Source organism: Salvelinus alpinus, chromosome 9 (genome assembly GCF_045679555.1).
Source record: "Salvelinus alpinus chromosome 9, SLU_Salpinus.1, whole genome shotgun sequence".
NCBI lineage: Eukaryota > Metazoa > Chordata > Actinopteri > Salmoniformes > Salmonidae > Salvelinus > Salvelinus alpinus.
In genome coordinates this window covers 3,546,945-3,568,730 of record NC_092094.1, presented here as the reverse complement: position 1 = coordinate 3,568,730, position 21,786 = coordinate 3,546,945, and the positions used below count along the sequence as shown (strand labels likewise).

Sequence of the window (21,786 nt, the reverse complement as noted above, 5' to 3'; positions counted from 1 at the left end):
CATCCAGGAGGATGGACTTTGCTATAAAATGCTGTGGCTCAAATCCGCTCATTGAGTTCTCAGAGATCACCTCCAAGAGTGATTACCGACCGGCTCTATTGCTGCAGTAAATAAATAATAAAGTTTGATTGTTTTGAAGAAATCTAAAAGTCTCTCCTTCTGATTACAATTATTCCACCAAACTTCTCTGCCTTGATCCTGTATCTCACTGGTCCTGGACCATTCTCACGGTCTTCTCTACCTTGATCCTGTCTCTCCCTGGTCCTGGACCATTCTCACTGTCTGATTTGATTTGATCTGTATCTCACTGCCTCTCTCAGTTGTTGTCAATAAATAAACAAATATTTAGGTCAGTATTACGTCCCCGCAATCGCCCTGAGGTGCGTGTCATCAGTCCGGTACCACCAGTGCCGGTGCCGGTACCACGCATCAGGCCTCCACAGTCCAGAGCTTCCGGCGGCAGTTTCCAGTCCAGAGCTTCCGGCGGCAGTTTCCAGTCCAGAGCTTCCGGCGACAGTTCCCAGTCCAGAGCTTCCGGCGACAGTTCCCAGTCCAGAGCTTCCGGCGACAGTTCCCAGTCCAGAGCTTCTGGCGACAGTTCCCAGTCCAAAGCTTCCGGCGACGGTCCCCAGTCCGGAACCTCCTGAGACGGGCCACAGTCCGGAACCTCCTGAGACGGACCACAGTCCGGAGCCTCCTGAGACGGTCTACGGTCCGGATCCTCCAGCGACGGTCGGCGGTCCGGAGCCTCCAGCGACGGTCGGCGGTCCGGAATCTCCAGCGACGGTCGGCGGTCCGGAACCTCCAGCGACGGTCGGCGGTCCGGAACCTCCAGCGACGGTCGGCGGTCTGGAGCCTTCAGCAGGGGTTCTTAGTCCAGAGCCTCCTGCGATGATCTATGGTCCTCCGGCGACGATCCACGGTCCGGAGCCTCCGGCGATGCGCCCTGCACCATGTCCTTACAGAACACCACCAAGCTCCCATCTCTCTGCTCCATGTCCTTACAGAACACCACCAAGCTCCCATCTCTCTGCACCATGTCCTTACAGAACACCACCAAGCTCCCATCTCTCTGCTCCATAACCTTACAGAACACCACCAAGCTCCCATCTCTCTGCTCCATATCCTTACAGAACACCACCAACCTCCCATCTCTCTGCTCCATATCCTTACAGAACACCACCAACCTCCCATCTCTGTGCTCCATATCCTTACAGAACACCAACAAGCTCCCATCTCTCTGCTCCATGTCCTTACAGAACACCACCAAGCTCCCATCTCTCTGCTCCATGTCCTTACAGAACACCACCAAGCTCCCATCTCTCTGCTCCATGTCCTTACAGAACACCACCAAGCTCCCATCTCTCTGCTCCATATCCTTACAGAACACCAACAAGCTCCCATCTCTCTGCTCCATATCCTTACAGAACACCAACAAGCTCCCATCTCTCTGCTCCATATCCTTACAGAACACCACCAAGCTCCTATCTCTCTGCTCCATGTCCTTACAGAACACCACCAAGCTCCCATCTCTCTGCACCATGTCCTTACAGAACACCACCAACCTCCCATCTCTCTGCTCCATATCCTTACAGAACACCACCAAGCTCCCATCTCTCTGCTCCATGTCCTTACAGAACACCACCAAGCTCCCATCTCTCTGCTCCATATCCTTACAGAACACCAACAAGCTCCCATCTCTCTGCTCCATGTCCTTACAGAACACCACCAAGCTCCCATCTCTCTGCTCCATGTCCTTACAGAACACCACCAAGCTCCCATCTCTCTGCTCCATATCCTTACAGAACACCACCAAGCTCCCATCTCTCTGCTCCATGTCCTTACAGAACACCACCAAGCTCCCATCTCTCTGCTCCATATCCTTACAGAACACCACCAAGCTCCCATCTCTCTGCTCCATATCCTTACAGAACACCACCAAGCTCCCATCTATCTGCTCCATATCCTTACAGAACACCACCAAGCTCCCATCTCTCTGCTCCATATCCTTACAGAACACCACCAAGCTCCCATCTCTCTGCTCCATGTCCTTACAGAACACCACCAAGCTCCCATCTCTCTGCTCCATATCCTTACAGAACACCACCAAGCTCCCATCTCTCTGCTCCATGTCCTTACAGAACACCACCAAGCTCCCATCTCTCTGCTCCATATCCTTACAGAACACCACCAAGCTCCCATCTCTCTGCTCCATGTCCTTACAGAACACCACCAACCTCCCATCTCTCTGCTCCATATCCTTACAGAACACCACCAAGCTCCCATATCTCTGCTCCATGTCCTTACAGAACACCACCAAGCTCCCATCTCTCTGCACCGTGTCCTTATAGAACACCACCAACCTCCCATCTCTCTGCACCATGTCCTTACAGAACACCACCAAGCTCCCATCTCTCTGCACCATGTCCTTACAGAACACCACCAAGCTCCCATCTCTCTGCACCATGTCCTTACAGAACACCACCAAGCTCCCATCTCTCTGCTCCATGTCCTTACAGAACACCACCAAGCTCCCATCTCTCTGCACCATGTCCTTACAGAACACCACCAAGCTCCCATCTCTCTGCTCCATGTCCTTACAGAACACCAACAACCTCCCATCTCTCTGCACCATATCCTTACAGAACACCACCAAGCTCCCATCTCTCTGCTCCATGTCCTTACAGAACACCACCAAGCTCCCATCTCTCTGCTCCATGTCCTTACAGAACACCAACAACCTCCCATCTCTCTGCACCATGTCCTTACAGAACACCACCAACCTCCCATCTCTCTGCTCCATATCCTTACAGAACACCACCAAGCTCCCATCTCTCTGCTCCATATCCTTACAGAACACCGCCAACCTCCCATCTCTCTGCTCCATGTCCTTACAGAACACCACCAACCTCCCATCTCTCTGCTCCATATCCTTACAGAACACCAACAAGCTCCCATCTCTCTGCTCCATGTCCTTACAGAACACCACCAAGCTCCCATCTCTCTGCTCCATGTCCTTACAGAACACCACCAAGCTCCCATCTCTCTGCTCCATGTCCTTACAGAACACCACCAAGCTCCCATCTCTCTGCTCCATATCCTTACAGAACACCACCAAGCTCCCATCTCTCTGCTCCATATCCTTACAGAACACCACCAAGCTCCCATCTCTTAACACTCTAGCATCAACCACATCTTGAAATGACAGACTTGTGGAGATAGAATTAGCTACATCTTGAAATGACAGACACATTCATGGAGATAGAATTAGCTACATCTTGAAATGACAGACACATTCATGGAGATAGAATTGGCTAAACAAAAGACAGATTTATGTTATTTCTATCAGTGAGAGGATCTCTTGAAATGACAAATAGGTAGCCAGTTTGTTACGTTCAATAACATCCGTTTAGAAAACAGCTCATGGTAAGTTGTCAGTGAGTGACTGCATAAAAATTGTGTACCGTAATTGTTTTTCTAATAATATACTACCCGCTGGGCACACACTGGTTAATTCAACATAGTTTCCACGTCATTTTAATGAAAGTACCCTGAACCAATGTTGAATAGATGTTGAACTAACATATGTGCCCAGTAAGTGTGGTTCTTGTGACATTTTGACATCAATGTATTAGTATAGGTAATCAATGTATTAGTATAGGTAATCAATATATTAGTATAGGTAATCAATGTATTAGTATAGGTAATCAATGTATTAGTATAGGTAATCAATGTATTAGTATAGGTAATCAATGTATTAGTATAGGTAATCAATGTATTAGTATAGGTAATCAATATATTAGTATAGGTAATCAATGTATTAGTATAGGTAATCAATGTATTAGTATAGGTAATCAATGTATTAGTATAGGTAATCAATGTATTAGTATAGGTAATCAATGTATTAGTATAGGTAATCAATATATTAGTATAGGTAATCAATGTATTAGTATAGGTAATCAATGTATTAGTATAGGTAATCAATGTATTAGTATAGGTAATCAATGTATTAGTATAGGTAATCAATGTATTAGTATAGGTAATCAATATATTAGTATAGGTAATCAATGTATTAGTATAGGTAATCAATGTATTAGTATAGGTAATCAATGTTGCAGATTTCAGTGACTAATTTGTGATCGCTGCATATATTTCTGGACTTGTAAATTGATAATACCTATTGATTCTTGAAGAATATAACTTATAAATGCCTAATGAGCTGAGTTCGACTGTCGTAGCCCATCACAACCCCAAATATAAGATTGTTTTATTCCATTGTTTGTAAACAACATAATTGTTAATAAACACTGTATAGCCTCAAAACATGATTAAAAGTATCATTTTGATATCATGGACGGTCAGTACTTGCATCCATGGCCCTGTCTATGAACTTGAGAGTGGTTACATTTATCCAGCCCCATCCTTCAGCTTTTTGCCAAAACAGTGGCAGGGTGTCCACTTTGTTATTGTTTGAATTGCAGTTTATCCCTTTTCATAGTAACAGTTATGTAATGAATATGTTCTTTATTAAATACTATGTGTACTTTTTACCTAGTCACACATTGATGCACTTGACAATATGAAATAAAACAAGAAAGATAATGACTTCATGCTTCTTCATCAGTTTAATACGTTTGCATAATGTCTATGATCGTGTAGACAGAAAGGACATACAGTTCATGAAAGTAGACATTATGATAATGAGACAGACCCTATTGGTTCCCTTTAGATAAAACTATTTAATATTCCATGCAGTTAATGTAAATAAGAACATTTCAAAAGACTTAATTCTTCAAGGCCTAATCTAAGTGGTTCTTCTTGTCAGAGTCATGACACTCAGAGTCATGACAGCCGCACTTATCAATGTAAATGTAGGACTGCATGATCTTCTTCCCATCATGGCAGATCATCTCCACCTTCCTCTCACTGGTAGACATCTCCTGACAGCAGGAGCAGGAGTGCATCAAGGTGTTTTTCTCTGCAGAGTACCTAGCAAACAGGACACACAAACAGTACCAAATGTATTCTGCCGTAGGTCAACTCCCATTGAATTCTCACCCTTTAATCCAATTCCCCACTTACAAATTTCTGCAAGACCCAAATGCATGTTGCGTTTGTTTCTGTGTGCTTTTTGGCATGTGTGTTGTGTTCTTATTTAGAGTTTGTACTCACATAGAAGATGTTCCACAGGATCCCCCGCAGGCTGAGATTTCCACCGGCACAGTAGACTTGCAGTTATTCACCTCTAGGTAGGTGGTGGTGTTCTTCACATCACAGTGATTGATTATTAAAGCACCTGTGTAGGTAGACAGATTTAAGGAGGACATTTTAAAGTGTTGAGTTTCCCCCTTACTGTGTAAAGTGCACAGACTTTGAGCAACTTGAAAAAGTATATCAGATCATATCTGTATTCAGATTCATCTACAGTAACTCAACATTGATTTATTGTGTCATAAGAGGTTAGGTTCATAAGAGCTTACGTTCATAAAAGGTCAGGTTCATAAGAGGTCAGGTTCATAAGAGGTCAGGTTCATAAGAGGTCAGGTTCATAAGAGATTATGTTCATAAGAGGTCATGTTCATAAGTGGTTATGTTCATAAGAGGTCAGGTTCATAAGAGGTTATGTTCATAAGAGGTCATGTTCATAAGTGGTTATGTTCATAAGAGGTCAGGTTCATAAGAGGTCAGGTTCATAAGAGGTCAGGTTCATAAAAGGTTATGTTTGACTATTAGATCTGATGTATAAACAAAAAATACAACTTCACACAAATCATGAATATTTAGAAATGAATCATTATATTGTTTTAACTTACAGGTTGTGCAACATCCATTTGCATCAGTTTTCTCAGTTCCCTGCCAAAAAGAATAGTGTACAGCTCAATTTGGACATGACTAGTTACAGTCTATTTGTCACGTTCCTGACCTTATTTTCCTTTGTTTAGTTGGTCAGGACGTGAGCTGGGTGGGCAGTCTATGTTATTTGTTTCTTGTTTAGGTTCATTGGTAATTAGCCTTATATGGTTCTCAATCAGGGGCAGGTGTTTGACGTTTCCTCTGATTGAGAACCATATTAAGGTAGGCTGTTCACACCGTTTGTTTGTGGGTGATTGTCTTCCGTGTCAGTGTTTGTACCACACGGGACTGTTTCGTTTGTCTAGTCTGTTCCTGTTCGTGCGTTCTTCGTGTTCTGTAAGTTCTCATGTTCAAGTCGGTCTACGTCGTTTTGTTATTTTGTAATTTATCAAGTGTGTTTCGTGTTCGTCTTGTTTAAATAAATTCATCATGTATTCCACTCAAGCTGCGTTTTGGTCCGATCCCTGCTCCTCCTCAGACGAGGAGGAGAACAATCGTTACACTATTGAGCTAGAGAACACAGTATAGTTGTTATAATGGAAAACTATGATCATCTATGAATATGTTACTCGCGGGTAAATTCAATATAACCTATTATCAAATGAAGCAACCAGTATATTTAGGTATAGTTACTTTACTTCAAACAAACACATTCAAGCAGTTTCCTCATCTACTTACAGGGACGCAGTCCTCTGGACGGAACACTGGGCATTTCAATTTGGATTCCACAACGATGAACTGGTTGTTTGTCTTTGTGCATTCATACTTCACACAGCGGTCACTAGGGGGCGACCAAAGCTTCCCAAGCTGTCAAGTAGAAAAAAATGAACGTTGGTAAATTAATACTGTACGTTATAAAAACTTCAATAAATAAGCATTGATGAATCATTTATAAACCTTTCAGAAATAAGTACTTCGTTATTTGAAAATGTAAACAAGCATTACAATTCTTAAGCATTTACGCCTTTAATATTTATGATAATTTATGATGCATTTATGAATATTTGTAAGCATTTATATGTTCTCGTTAGTGATGTCATTCGTCCCTTTGAGATATCACAAAGATATCTGATATTAAAAATAATCTAATTTGGTTGCATTATCTCATCAATGTCACCTGAATGATGTGAGATGTGGCATCTGGGAGAACTACAACACAGTCCTTCTGGACACACGTTCCACAACATTTCTCAGGGACGACTTCATACTCATAACCCTGGAGGAGAGTCAACATGGTGACATCATTAGTGGATTTCCTTCATATATACCTGGATTATTATACTGTATAGCCAACCATGTAAAATGTTTCACTTATGTTTAACCGAGTTTGCCATTATCCCGAGTACAGTACCGTTGGGCAGGTGGTGATACAGTTGATTTGGGCACACTCAACAACATAGAGCTTGGAGACTGGATCCTTATTAGGGCCACACTTGCACTCCTCACAGGTGCCTTTGGGAACATTTTCACCAAGCTGGAGAGTGCAAGCAAGAGTTAGTATCATGTACTGAAGCAAAAATTAAGCTTGGGGCCACAGTGGCTCTCAGGATTACTTAAAGGGGCAATCTGGGATTGGTACATCAATATTTAGGTTTATTTTATACAAAATGTACAAATTATTTACTGTAATAGTGCTCTAGAGTTATATCAAAAAAGTGTTACTTCTCACCGTGTATTCAGTATTATTGTGGACACAAACAGGTTTGGGCACTGAGAGAAGACACAATACAAGGGTCAGGCAATGGTTGAGACATAACAGTTGTTGAACGGTTAAGTTAGTCACAATTCCTGCACCATGTTACCATCACGACACCTGCACCATGTTACCATCACGACACCTGCACCATGTTACCATCACGACACCTGCACCATGTTACCATCACGACACCTGCACCATGTTACCATCACGACACCTGCACCATGTTACCATCACGACACCTACACCATGTTACCATCACGACACCTGCACCATGTTACCATCACGACACCTGCACCATGTTACCATCACGACACCTGCACCATGTTACCATCACGACACCTGCACCATGTTACCATCACGACACCTGCACCATGTTACCATCACGACACCTGCACCATGTTACCGTCACGACATCTGTTCCATGTTCATTACAATATTTATTTATTTAATATTTAATATTTATTTATTTATGTTCATTTTTATTGTTATTTTCACTTTTGTCTATTATCTACTTCACTTGCTTTGGCAATGATAACATATGTTTCCAATGCCAATTAAGACCTTAAATTTAATTTAATTGGTGTGACAAAGGCATTTCCTAACACACCTGCTAAATTTCTTGGTTGTTACTTTTAAGGTTGGAATCAACATGCAGTACCTACTGCAGAAAGAGGGATTAGAAACCATTTGTCCACCTGCTCAGGAACAAGCTACACTATTCACAGTCCGCTGATTATGTCACAGAGTTATGGCACATTTATGAACCCTTTATAAAGCATGTTATAGATGCTTTGTAACACATTTATGTAGTGCGTATGAAGGCTTTATGAAGTAGCTAGAGTGAAGACCTGTTTGGTGCTAACATTCCACACCTTGTACTCCTTGTCATATGCCAAACATTTAGCACAATCAGACTTGTACCCAGGTAACCTGGTGGCACGTTAAAGTGCCTCTATCCGGTCTAAACTCAAATCCTGTCTCTACTCACCACATGTATTTATCTGACAGCAGTCCACCGTCTTGTTGACCAACACCTCACCGTACTTCTTACAGGTAACAATTTCTTGGGGCGGACATTTCACTGGTTCACACTGGACACTCAGTGTGTCAGCATTACACGTGCACTTCTGGCAGTTACTGTACCAAGTCTCACCAAACTGTGTTGGGACAAAACAAACACTGTTAGCAGAGACTTCAAACGTATTAAGACGAGGACTGGCCACCCCTCAGAGCCTGGTTCTGTAGTAGTAACATAAGACACATGGATAACATATAAAGACATAAGACAGCTGAACATTAAAGTAACGAACCACATGTTCACGTTGATCATGAGACTGTGGTAATGGAGATATACTAAGGGACGTTCTGGCCCTCTTATTTTCTCCATTGTGCTGACAGACTGACCAGACACATGGGCACTTAAAACAATTGGACACACTAGACTTATAGTCTACACATTCCACTAAAAGCACACATACCAGAGAAATATGCCTAAAGCTAATGATGGACACTAATGATAAGAAGAGACATAGAGTCTGCCAATTCCAATAAGGACATACCAGAGAACATGCTGGGGCATTGAGTTAAATATAGGCCTATAGGATAGATGGACATATATTATTTTTAAGACAAGCACGGGTTTGGCCACTATTATAATTTAACTGAAAGCAGATAATGGGCGTTAGTAGGCGTGAACAAGCAGGAAGCCTGAACTAAAAAGATAATGATGGCAGGAAGAATTAGGGGAAGTATGCTTATTTGCATATGGGGTGGACCCATATGCTATTTATGTATAAATGTTGGAACCGGGGTTGGGAAGCGGTGTGTGTTCCGCGGGGTGTGTTCCGCGGGGACATGCCAGTTGGCTGTACAGTTGTAATAAAGAGCATGTTTGAATTTACAAGTTCTGATAAGCGTTGTATTTGAAATGATTTTCCACGACATAATTGGCGAGCTTGCCAGGAGTGACAGGGACGGGGACGTTCTTGGCTGATGACGGGTTCTTTGGACAATCTAACAAACAGAGGTGTTTGAGGTAACACCTATATGAGGTAAGCAAGTTCTTACAATAGTTGAAATGTTTGTGTAGATTGCTTCAGAGTCCTGTCTCAGCGGGAGGAATGTCATGTAGGTCTCTCTCTCAAATTTCCTAAAAACGATAAAAACGAAAGAACTTTTGAATTCAAATAAATGTGCATGCATGTGTGAGTTTGGGTTTTGTATGAATGCGCATGTCTAGAGATTGAGTGAACTGGAACTGTGAACTTTGCTTGTGTCGGGTGTTTGGCTGGGGGGAGCGGGCATTTGTTCTGGTTGGACTGCTCGAGACAGGTTCATGTGTCTGGTTTGATTGGGGGAGTTGTTCCGTCTGATTCTGCTTGGCCGGGTTCGACCGTATCAGGATCTGTTTTGGGATGTGCGTAAACACACCTCAGTCAACCTGAGCGGGCGACTCGTGTCGGGTGTGTGTGATTCGGACTGCCCCTCTCGTCGGACCATTCATTTTGAGCAGCCTTGTGTGGGCTGATCGGCGCGACTGTTTGTACTCTCTAGTTGAGCGGCTGGGCTCAGGCGCAGGGCTACAACTAGCAGCTCATACGGTCAAAGCATAAATCAGTAGGTTGTAGGAAAACGTTGGCCCGATTGTGCGGCGTTCAACTGCAAAAGTAGCTTATACGGTCAAAGCATAAATCAGTAGGTTGTAGGAAAACGTTAGCCCGATTGTGCGGCGTTCAACTGCAAAAGTAGCTTATACGGTCAAAACATAAATCAGTAGTTAAATAAATATTCATAGTTTCCGCTCTGAAAGGAGGACTGTACGGGTGAAATATGTAGGTGCAGGAAGAACGTTAGCCCGATTGTGCGGCGTTCAAATGCAAAAGAAATCCTGCGAATAAAAAACCGCTCTGTCTAGCTAACAGGGTTTTGTAATTCAGTAGGTCACGCCACAATACTACTCTAATAATAGAAGAAAAGATCAGTATTGGGGGGGGTGAATAGGATATGAAGACAAGCTGATCCGATTAGACAGTAGTCTCGTCATATTGTAGAAATCTTAGCAGTCTAGGCTTATGTAGGAGGAAGTGAATTAAGTCAATAAAGAAAGACTGAGTTGTTTTGAGGTAAAAACAAAGGGATTGAATGAACGGATGAAACATAAAAGGATGAATGATAATGTTGTAAGAAATGAGTAGATCTGTGTAGAGATAGAACATTAGGAAGGAAGATTAGGAAAATAGTGTGTGTGTGTCTGTGACTAACTGCTGGTAGGAAGAGGCATGCGCAAGCCTCTCTGACAGTTAACTGAGTGTAATTTGAGAAGGAGAGTGCATTTAACTCTCACAGGGAAGAGGAACGAAATTAAGGAACATCGAAGTAAAATAAGTTATAATCAAGGATAAAAACACTGATGTGATAAAGTAATAAGTAGTAGTAGAATACTAAAAAAGGTGTTAAAATAAATAACCATAAAGATAATAAAAGAGGTTTAAACCAAATAGTATAAAAACGGATAGAACAGTGTGTAACAAAACAGAAAGTAGAATCGTCGATAAATTGAAATTGTACTATAAAGTTAAAAATGAATCTAGGTTAGTTAAGATAAATAGTGAAATTCAGGACAGATTATGGATTCACGAACGGTGTAACAAAGGAAGAGGAAAAAACAGGCCGTCGATCACTCTGTACCCACAGAGACTGCAGTCTAAAAATAGCCTGAAGGACAGAGACCAGAATATGAGAGGTTTGTTTCACTAAAACCGTGAATCGGGAATTAAACAGTAAAATGGGATAATAGACTAAATAAATTAATAAAGGTAAAAGTAAGACGTTAGATAGAGATCTTAACGGAGCGGGCAGTGGACTGGTGTGACTCAGTTGGTAGAGCATGGTGCTTGCAACGCCTGGGTTGAGGGTTCAATTCCCACGGGGGGACCAGGATGAATGTGTATGAGCTTTCCAATTTGTAAGTCGCTCTGGATAAGAGAGTCTGCTAAATGACTTAAATGTAATGTAAATGTAATCATAAAATTGATTAGAGCTATAAGAATAGCATAAACCAAACGGATAAAATGAATTAATAATGATATCTGTAAAGGGAAAAACACAGTGATATTTGAAGTACTGTACTAGAATAAGACATTAAGTCTTCTGTAGTATTCAGAAATAATGTCTGTACTATAAAGAGTAGGCTTTGATAAGAGAAATTAAGTGATGTGACAAATGAATTATTAATTGGAAAGGAGATTAGCTCTACCTCGGAAAAATAATAAATAAAAGGTGTATGGGAGTATTTAGGAAAAATAAATGAATAAATAGTGGCATGAAAACAAAAATGATTGTTTCTCCCTAGCATAGAGGGTTTTTAAAAAGCCATGGAGTCACTGAAAGACGCGCACATTAGTTCTACCGACTTCGGATTGAATATGAAAAAACTGGATAATGGGGGACGCCATTACCCGGTAACATTCTATCTTCAGAAAACACATTACTATAAAAGGCAAATGTGGTTCCACTCGTCCTCGCAGACGTGCGGGTGATTAGTAGAACTATTGACAATATCTAAAAACAAATAAGAAAATAGCTCCCTGTTTTGAATATGGATATAGCGGGTTATGGGGAAAATTAGTGTAAGGTGACACTAGAACTTAGTGTGGTAGCAGGAAATGCCGATATACGAGAGTTTATTTCCTTGTCAAAATAACAAACAACTAATCGGTTTGAGGTTAGTGTGAATGGAATTTTTACTTGGCGGTGTATTGTCTCTGAGCGAACAATGAGTGGTTCATAGAGATTACAGTTTATATGTGGTCAAGAAGAAGTATTAGATCACGTTTTGACTTGACATATAGTAGAGTACAGATGGAATTTTAATTGTTAGACATTCTATACCGTCATTCTCTGAAAAATGTTAAGACGTTTATGGAATAAAAACTATTTGCAGATTAAAAGCTGACGTTGTGAAATTAACGATATGTATACTTTCTTTTCCAGAAAAAAAGGGTTTAATCTCCTCTGGTCAAAATATCATTGGAGACTGTATTACTGTGGAAAGCAGTTAATTAAAGTCAGCTGCTATAAAAATATCTGGATAAGGCTAAAAAATGGAGTTCTGGATAAGTGAGTCCAGTCCCTGTGTGCTATTGGCTATGGTTTACTAGTAAGTGCACCATGTACTGGGAATGAATATACATTAGTAGATTCATTGGAAGGGCTTTTTCCACTTCAGTTTCAATTTGGGTATGCAGAATGATGGAATTATTTTTTGAAAAATGTATTTAAGTTGTTCCTAAAGAAAGGGGAGTGGAAACATTTTAATGGTGTCAAAATGCCCTGATTCCTAGGAATTTCCTGTGAAAGACTGATCACCTTTTACTAGAAATTGTTGGAACAGGTGGGATTTAATTTTTAAATGATTAAAAGACACAAGACTCTATTCAAAATGTATAATTACTTTGAAAATCTATTATGTCCCTGGGAAAATTATGAAGAGTTGTACCCTTAAATTGAATAAGTTATTCGGAATAGGTTTATTTTTTATTTTTTTTTATATAACATGTGTTCATAGGTAAAATTATCAGTTCCTTGGGGTTATGGTCTTTGGGTAAATACACAAGTGTGCTTTGTTCATTCTGCATATAAAAAGTGATGTAAGTTACTCCAAAGGGTTTATTGGAGTGTGGGTTTCTGTGAGGGTTTTGTTGATAAATACATCATCTGTAATTCATCTGAGAGGTCACCAGTAGAATAAGGGAGTTGTCATTAAAGGTGACGTCAGAATGCTTTAAGGCATGGGAGAGAATATCACCACAAGTGGGTGTGGAGCTCATACCCACCCTAATCGACTGAATAGTGAGGGACAACTGTGTCTGATGACCTGTGAACTGTATCAAATAATAGACATGTTGAAATGTTATGGGCCAGGGTGAATTATGAATTAAAAGAATTGGGGTATTGAACTTTTATTACCAGGCCACTCATGAGAGAAAAACTGAGACAAAAGGGCTATTGGGAAAATAGATAATACTGGTAATAAAAGTGTTTAGTATAAATGTTAATTATTAAAGGGATGATGTGTATTGAATTGATCAGGTCAAATTTGAGTTAAAGTAAACACTAAGGATTGTTATCCTGAATATTGGGTTGGAAAATGTATAAAAAAAATTTAAAAAAAATAACTGTTTAGTTATTTAGATATAGCACTGTTTAAATTTAATAGGCCTAGGGCCGCTCTGGAATTTAATCCTGGGACAAGGAGGTTGAAAAAACTTCCAGAATATTTGATTAAAGGTTTTTTGTTTCTTTTGTTTTATAATGTCATTGGAATTGTAATGATAAAACTTTTATAAAATAATGGAATAAAAAGGTATTCTGTTGTGCGATGATACCCAATGATGAAGAAGAAAGAGACCAACAATAACTTGGGCATAGAATGACACGGATGGACGTTTTCTCCAGGTTTAATCACATTACAAGTAGTGGTGATATTGCAAATGTGCAATTATTAGAATTTTTTTTTCTTTTTTTTTTTTTTTCTCTCTTTTTCTCGTTTGGTCAATTTATTTTTGTTTTGAGGAACATAAGGTTGTGTATATGTTCCTGAGGAGGGATTGATACTGATATAAATGATATATAAATTGACTTAAGGATGTTTTAAGTATGTATCAAACAATGGCTGTTATGGGTTAGGGGACTCATAAATGAAGGTAATGGTAGTGAAGGGGTGTTATTTCTAGAAACTATGTATAAAAATAGAGATAATTCACAGAAAAGGAAAGACAGCTGGCTGTGTAAAATATAGGGACAATTCAAAAGTAAATAGAACAATTCACATATCTAAAGATATGGTAAAAAGAATAAGTGGTGGCATTTTGAACATTAGAGCAAAAGTTTAAGAAACTTATGACTTAGTTTTGTTAGGATTGGATATTAATCCAACTGGAAGATGCTTGAATGATTATATGTTATTTTACAGCAGTTGCTGTAGGGACAATCATTTGACTATCATTATGAATATTTCTGTGGCAGGAGGCCAGGTATTTGAGGCAGAATGGTTACATAGGGCTGTTATTAAAAATTAAGATTTAGTGATCTTGCTATAAGAAGGAAGTCTGTTGTCAGGGAATAACCCATGTGTTAGTGTGTATGTCCTCAGGAGAAAAAAAAAACAGCCAGAAATGGAAGGGCTTGGGCTGCATTCTGGAGACTGAGTGTACATCAAGATACACCAGGCTGGTGGTATACTTCTTACAACACTGCAGTGGTAAAGTTCTTCATGTTTCTCTTTGGTGGGTGCATAAGTCTCACGAGAAGTGAGGTCCAGCTGAATAATGGGTGAGCTTGAAAACACCATGACAGAGGACGTGGAATCAGAGAGAGAGAGAGAGATTAGATTCCACTATAGACATATTGGGTTGAGTTTGGGGGCTACTTTAGACATACTGGGTTGAGTTTGGGGGTTATTTGTTTCATTTTTTAATACATCATGTGAAAAAGAATAGATGATAGGATATTATACTCTAAACAAACATGTTAAAGGGATTGATATGAAAGCATAAACAGTGTTGAATTAATTCAAGAAGAGATAATGTTAATTGTAGGTTATGCACATGATTATCAGTTAAAATGGAGCAGATGGGAAACTAAGTAAAAATTGACATGATTTGGGAACACCTCTCAGAACCTGGGGCCGAAAGGGGAAGACTGGGTGGAAGCATGAGGAAGCTTTTTAGGGCTTTTATTTTTGTGGAGTCCAGCAGAAAAGTATCCTGGAGGCATAGAGTCAGGTAAAGAGAGAGTGGGAATTGTCATGGTCTCAGATTTCAGTTTGCATGAATATATTTATGCATAACACATAACATTGTCAATGCTGTTATGTTTTGTCTGTTGTTTTCCAAGTCTTATGTTTAGGAAAACAGAAGGAGAGGGGTTCGCCAGCTTCAGCTGGAATGTCAGTTTGTTGTGTGATGAGTGATGGAAGTAAGAGGATGTATGGTGTAATCATAGAACAGAGGCCATAAGTCTCTAAGTATGAATGCCTCACAGAAAGAAGGCAGAAACCTGAACCAGAACGAGAGGTTCCGCGTCTGATGATCCAAGGGGACCAGAAGGACCTCTTCCAGTGATACCAGGAGATCTAGTCTACGTTCGAGTGTTCCGGAGGAAGTGGGATCAACCAAGAAGAGAAGGACCCTATGAGGTGGCCAAAGCAACAAGAACGGCCGTCCAAGTGAAAGGAAGCTAGAGGTGGTACCATCTGAACCACTGCAGCTGAGTCCCAACAGAGAGAAGGATACAACCACATAGAGATGAGGACACAGAGGATGCTGATTCACCAGGAGGGAGCCCGGAGGGAGCAGGAGCAGCGGAAACGATTGAGACGCCAGGGAGGAGCCAAGAAAACAGCAAATCAAGTGAAGGCCAAAATACGACAAGTGCACCGACTAATGCACCCAGAAGAGGAGGAGAGGCCTCACAAGGCACAGAATGAGAACATCTTTTCCCTAAAAATTGAAACCTTCCAGATGGAAGTTAAGTCCGGCCTGAGGAGGGAGCCTCAGGTGAAGAAAGAGGAGGAAAAGTCCCGCAAGCTGAAGAACATGGGGATTTCCCCACAATTGACTTTCAAACTTTTGAATGGTCTCCTTTACAGACAATTGAAGTTAGAACAACAAAAGAATAATGACATTGACATAACAGAAGTAACAGTGAATTCTAGTATAGAACCAACAGACTAATGCACAATCAAGACGTAGGATGGAAGCAGGAAGAGAAGAAAGGAATCAGTCGAACAATCCAAAAAGACTGACAAGGTTTGAATCTCTGTTCCACCTCAACTTATAACAGAAGCTGGAAAACTGAAGTCTATCTCAATCATAAGGATCAAACCCTTACCGGAGATGGCACTCTGTGGATGGACACATCACCAAACATAGGGACAAGTCGTTTGGGATCCGAAAGGATGTGACCTGACATTAATCAAAGAAAAAGACGAGAGGGTGCTCATCATGAATCAGATTGAACCAGTTGTAGGTGAAGAATTAATAGTTGAAATAACAAGAACAACAGTGACCGAAGGGAGTAGCACCATGGTCATTAAGATTGATCCTACCCCTGCACCTGAACAGGAAGAGCCTGTGACAACAACAAGGGTGGCGGCTGCTGTGACGACCACAGTAGCTACCACTAAGATGACATCAACCTCCCTTACCAAGCAGATCACTGTACCCACAAAGCAACCTGAGACATCAGAGTCAGGAGAGTTTTTTTACTGACATTTGGAACTTTCTGATAAACTCTAATGATCTACCTCAAGATAAGAACATTGAAAAAGCGACAGAATTAGATATATTAGAACCACTCAAGGACAGCACATGAGAAGAAGTAGTGAAGAACGAGTGGTACAAATGGGCTAAGTATATGGCAAACAAACACAGAATGGACAATTGTATTTTGTGTAGAAAATCACATTTGTCTGATCTTTTAATAGTTTCTGAACTGTCATCATTTCAAAACTGTGTAAGTTGGAAAAAGGACCATTGTACCAATAGAAAGTATTCTATTCCCTTGTGTGACATAGAATATAGGATTGCTCTGGGTAAGCACTAGGGGTAAAACTATGTTGAATAAGACCATGTTGGGAGACAATGATTGTGATGCCTATAACATTAGGACTGAATTAACTGTACCTCAATTAGACAGAGGTACCGTGATTGAAGGAAAATATGAATGTTTTTACAGACACCACACCGAAGGAATTGATGTAGGAAACACCACAGTAGAAGTGATACTATTTGGGTGTTAGAGAATGTGGGAGTTCGTAAAAGTAATGATAAAGGGTTGATTATGAATAGAAAAGGGTTGTGTGGTCACATAACTCAGGTTGCACCGTCTCTCACTATGCTAAAGAATCAAGACAGAGGTATTGCGGATAATTTCTGGATGTGTGGAAAAAACAAATTGTTGAATGTATTGCCTAATGAATGGATTGGTCTTTGTGTCTTAGTTAGAACAATTCAACAGGTTACCATTATTAAATCACCCCACGATGACTCTGTTAATTCTAGAGTTAAAAGGAAGTATGAGGAAGACCCTGAGGTATACCTTGATGCAATTGGCCAGCCTAGAGATGTACCTCGAGAGTTCAAGGCAAGAGATGAAGTTAAATCAGGATTTGAATCTATGTTTTTGTGGATGACACCAAATAAAAATTTAGAGTGGATTAATTATATATATTATAACCAACAGATGTTCATTAACTATACTGATTCGGCTCCAACGGCGTTGGGGGAACAGGTACAGGCTACCAGTAAAATGACTTGGAGAAATAGACAGGCTCTCCATTGGCTCTTAGCGGAGAAGGGTGGAGTTTGTGTCATGTTTGGGGATGACTGTTGCACCTTTATTCCCAATATTGCTATGGACAAACTCAAAGGATTATGAGCAGAAGTAAAGGCTAATACTGGTTTAGACTCCCTTGTATGGGATTGGTTAGTCCTAGCGTTAGGAAAGTGGGGAGCCATGTTTGCTAGGATGGCCATCGTGTTGGAAGGAGGGTTATTGGCTCTGGGTATTGCAGTTTGTTGTGTTATACCCCTGGTAAAGTTAATTATGGTTCAGACAACAGTTAAACAGATGTCTGTAATGAGAGATGACCCTCCTGTGGTGATTGATCCTGTACCGGGTAGCCCAGGCAAGTATACTAATAAGTATGGAAAGCCTTGTAATGCGGTCGGTGGACCTTTGGACTGCCCCTTTGGGAATCCAAACTGTCTATATAGAGTAGTTCCTGGAGGTGGTTATGCTTGTCACGATTTTCGTAAGGATGATTTCCATGTATATGTTCAATTACCCAGTTCAGATATATGTTTACTTATACATGTCCACAAAAAGTGTCATTTGCGTCACTATTGCAAGTGGTGTACAAAAATTCATGAGGATGGTCATAACCATCACCCAGAACCTTTTTTCTGTGCCAAGTGTTAAAGAGGAGCTTGTCTTATTTGTAAGGATGAGGACTGTGCTCCTAGATAATGGGGTTTTAGCATTTTTATTTGGCCTAATGCTTTGTGTTCTTTGTATGTTTCTTTGAATTTTTATATATATATCGATGAACATATATATTTTCTTTTAATTAAAGTTAGTTTTGCCTTCTAAAAATAGGATCATTTTACAAAAACATGTTAGGTGACAGAGGGTATTCCGGTTACAAGTGTCTATGGACCATGTATTAAATCATCTAACAAAGGTTGGTAGGTGTCTGCACGGGGGAATAATGTTGAAATGTTTTGTCTAGTTAGGTTTTCTTTCATGTTTCTAATTAGATCTTTTACTCTTATGAAAATTGGAGATGTTTGGTCTAGTTAGGTTTTCTTTAATGTTTCTGATTGGATCTTTTACTCCTATTTCACATTGGAGATGTTTGGTCTAGTTAGTTTATATGCTTTACTTTGTTTTTATTTTTTGTATTTTCTTGTTTATCATAGGTATTTTCATTTACTATCCCAATGTCTTATTTGTATCATTTATGTGGCTAAATAGCCCCAGAGGGGGGATTGTAGTAGTAACATAAGACACATGGATAACATATAAAGACATAAGACAGCTGAACATTAAAGTAACGAACCACATGTTCACGTTGATCATGAGACTGTGGTAATGGAGATATACTAAGGGACGTTCTGGCCCTCTTATTTTCTCCATTGTGCTGACAGACTGACCAGACACATGGGCACTTAAAACAATTGGACACACTAGACTTATAGTCTACACATTCCACTAAAAGCACACATACCAGAGAAATATGCCTAAAGCAACTGGACACTAATGATAAGAAGAGACATAGAGTCTGCCAATTCCAATAAGGACATACCAGAGAACATGCTGGGGCATTGAGTTAAATATAGGCCTATAGGATAGATGGACATATATTATTTTTAAGACAAGCACGGGTTTGGCCACTATTATAATTTAACTGAAAGCAGATAATGGGCGTTAGTAGGCGTGAACAAGCAGGAAGCCTGAACTAAAAAGATAATGATGGCAGGAAGAATTAGGGGAAGTATGCTTATTTGCATATGGGGTGGACCCATATGCTATTTATGTATAAATGTTGGAACCGGGGTTGGGAAGCGGTGTGTGTTCCGCGGGGTGTGTTCCGCGGGGACATGCCAGTTGGCTGTACAGTTGTAATAAAGAGCATGTTTGAATTTACAAGTTCTGATAAGCGTTGTATTTGAAATGATTTTCCACGACAGTTCCTCTCTTGGTTTATTCCTAGGTTCCTTCCTTCTAGGGAGATGTTCCTAGCCACTGTCTTTCTGCCTCTGCATTGCCTGCTCTTTGAGGTTTTAGGCTGAGTATCTGTAAAGCACTTTGTGACCACTGCTGATGAAAAAAGGGCTTTATCAAAAACATTTGATTGATTGATAATAACAATAGGGCTCCAGCCTCTTCAGGGCTTGGACCACTTACAAACCCCAATGAAACTAGTAAACAGCTTAAAATAATTGGGGTTCTATACAGAACCTTTTTGTGGGCCATAATGTGAAGTGAGCTGTTGAACCATTTCTTCTGACAGATTCATTGTGGTATACATCTACATTATTACCTGTTTGGGTTTTCCATCAGGTCCTGTGCATCCTTGAAGGGAAAATAAGATCTTAAGTCATACATGGTGGTACTTTGAGACACAATTAAACAATGTATTCCTCAAACGGTCACATCCTTACCACAGTCACGAACACAGGTGTCAGAGAATGTGTTGAACAAGATAGTACCCTCAGGGCAGAAACAGCCCTCCATGAATGAGTCACATACAACGTCAAGGCTCCTTTGTGCTCCCTGACATGAATGCACATATTTTTCATTGTATCTATGATAAGAAAAAACAATTAATTACAGATTAGAAACTTTGGAATAGAATGGAAACCTTTAAGAAAGCATGTACATTAGGTAGTGGTGTAAAATAATGAGATGGGAATGAGATGAGATGGGAATGAGATGAGATGGGAATGAGATGAGATGGGAATGAGATGAGATGGGAATGAGATGAGAATGAGAATGAGATGAGATGGGAATGAGATGAGAATGAGATGAGATGGGAATGAGATGAGAATGAGAATGAGATGAGATGGGAATGAGATGGGATGGGAATGAGATGAGAATGAGATGAGATGGGAATGAGATGAGATGGGAATGAGATGAGATGGGAATGAGATGAGATGAGAATGAGATGAGATGGGAATGAGATGAGATGGGAATGAGATGAGATGGGAATGAGATGAGATGAGAATGAGATGGGAATGAGATGAGACGAGAACGAGATGAGAATGAGATGAGATGGGAATGAGATGAGAATGAGATGGGAATGAGATGCGATGGGAATGAGATGAGATGGGACTGAGATGGGAATGAGATGAGATGAGAATCAGATGAGAACGAGATGAGAATGAGATGGATACCTTGAATTGCATGTTGGCTGGATAGTAGAGCCACATGCCTTATACACTTTGGTCTTAGGGCATGTCAGTTCTGTAATATGGTCAAGATGGAATGAAAGACAAAACAGTAAGTACACAATTTGTCAATGCAGGTTATCAAAATACAATTCATTATGATAAATCGTTAAGTTATTAGAATTATTTAAAATCGTATTAACATCTTTCTTGCATCCCAAATGGGATCCTATTCCCTACTTAGATCACTACTTTTGTCCAGAGCCTGGTCAACAGCAGTGCACTATGTAGGGAACAGGATCCCATTTGGGACACGGACCTTATTTTATATGGATGTCCTTCCCTACCACATTGTCCTTTAGTTGACTTCCTCCAGTCGATACAGACTCCAGCTGCTGCACACCTCACCGCGTAGGCTTCCAGGCTGGAGCAGCCGATTGAGATATTTGGCATGTGGCAGACATCAGACTTACAGGCCTCGAAGAAGGGTAGTCGTGGGATAACGTCATGGCATTGCTTAAAGACCCTTCCAAAATAAAGAACCCATTTATGTTATTATATATAGGCCAAACCCAAATGGGGTATATAACATGTCACGACAGATTTCCTACAAATATTGATTACTGTATGCCTTACACGCTACTTTATTTGTGAAGCATCTATGAAGTTCTTATGAATATGGCATATTTTAGATGGCATAAACAGTCTGTAAGATAAGTTTGGTTCTAAGTTATGGAACAACAACCCATGCCTTTAGCGGAAAGTTTACAGACTTTTAGG

At 40.4% G+C, this 21,786-nt stretch overlaps 1 protein-coding gene and 1 long non-coding RNA gene across 2 annotated transcripts; both read right to left on the bottom strand.

Annotated features, from left to right (window-relative positions):
• Positions 1-4,606: 4,606 nt before the first annotated feature.
• LOC139584164 (uncharacterized) lies at positions 4,607-5,287 on the bottom strand. Its single transcript, XR_011676726.1, has 2 exons — positions 5,173-5,287; positions 4,607-4,989 (listed from the first exon to the last, which is right to left on the bottom strand). It is a non-coding gene; the product is annotated as an uncharacterized lncRNA (long non-coding RNA).
• Positions 5,288-5,716: 429 nt separating this feature from the next.
• Positions 5,717-21,474, bottom strand: LOC139584103 (intestinal mucin-like protein). The gene is made up of 11 exons (XM_071415611.1): positions 21,354-21,474; positions 21,013-21,082; positions 20,281-20,423; positions 20,160-20,191; positions 8,541-8,709; positions 7,523-7,563; positions 7,205-7,327; positions 6,971-7,069; positions 6,532-6,660; positions 5,810-5,853; positions 5,717-5,735 (listed from the first exon to the last, which is right to left on the bottom strand). Exons 1-11 carry the CDS (start codon positions 21,457-21,459, stop codon positions 5,717-5,719), a joined length of 975 nt encoding a protein of 324 aa, XP_071271712.1. The 5' UTR covers positions 21,460-21,474.
• Positions 21,475-21,786: the final 312 nt, after the last annotated feature.

Excerpts from the sequence above, each read along its gene's own strand:
- LOC139584103 (XM_071415611.1), bottom strand. The coding sequence starts at position 21,459 with ATGCCAAATATCTCAATCGGCTGCTCCAGCCTGGAAGCCTACGCGGTG. Across the intron at positions 20,192-20,280 it reads CACCTGTGTTCGTGACTGTG|GATGCACAGGACCTGATGGA; the intron begins GTAAGGATGTGA and ends TTTCCCTTCAAG. Across the intron at positions 5,854-6,531 it reads GTCCAGAGGACTGCGTCCCT|GGAACTGAGAAAACTGATGC; the intron begins GTAAGTAGATGA and ends TCTTTTTGGCAG.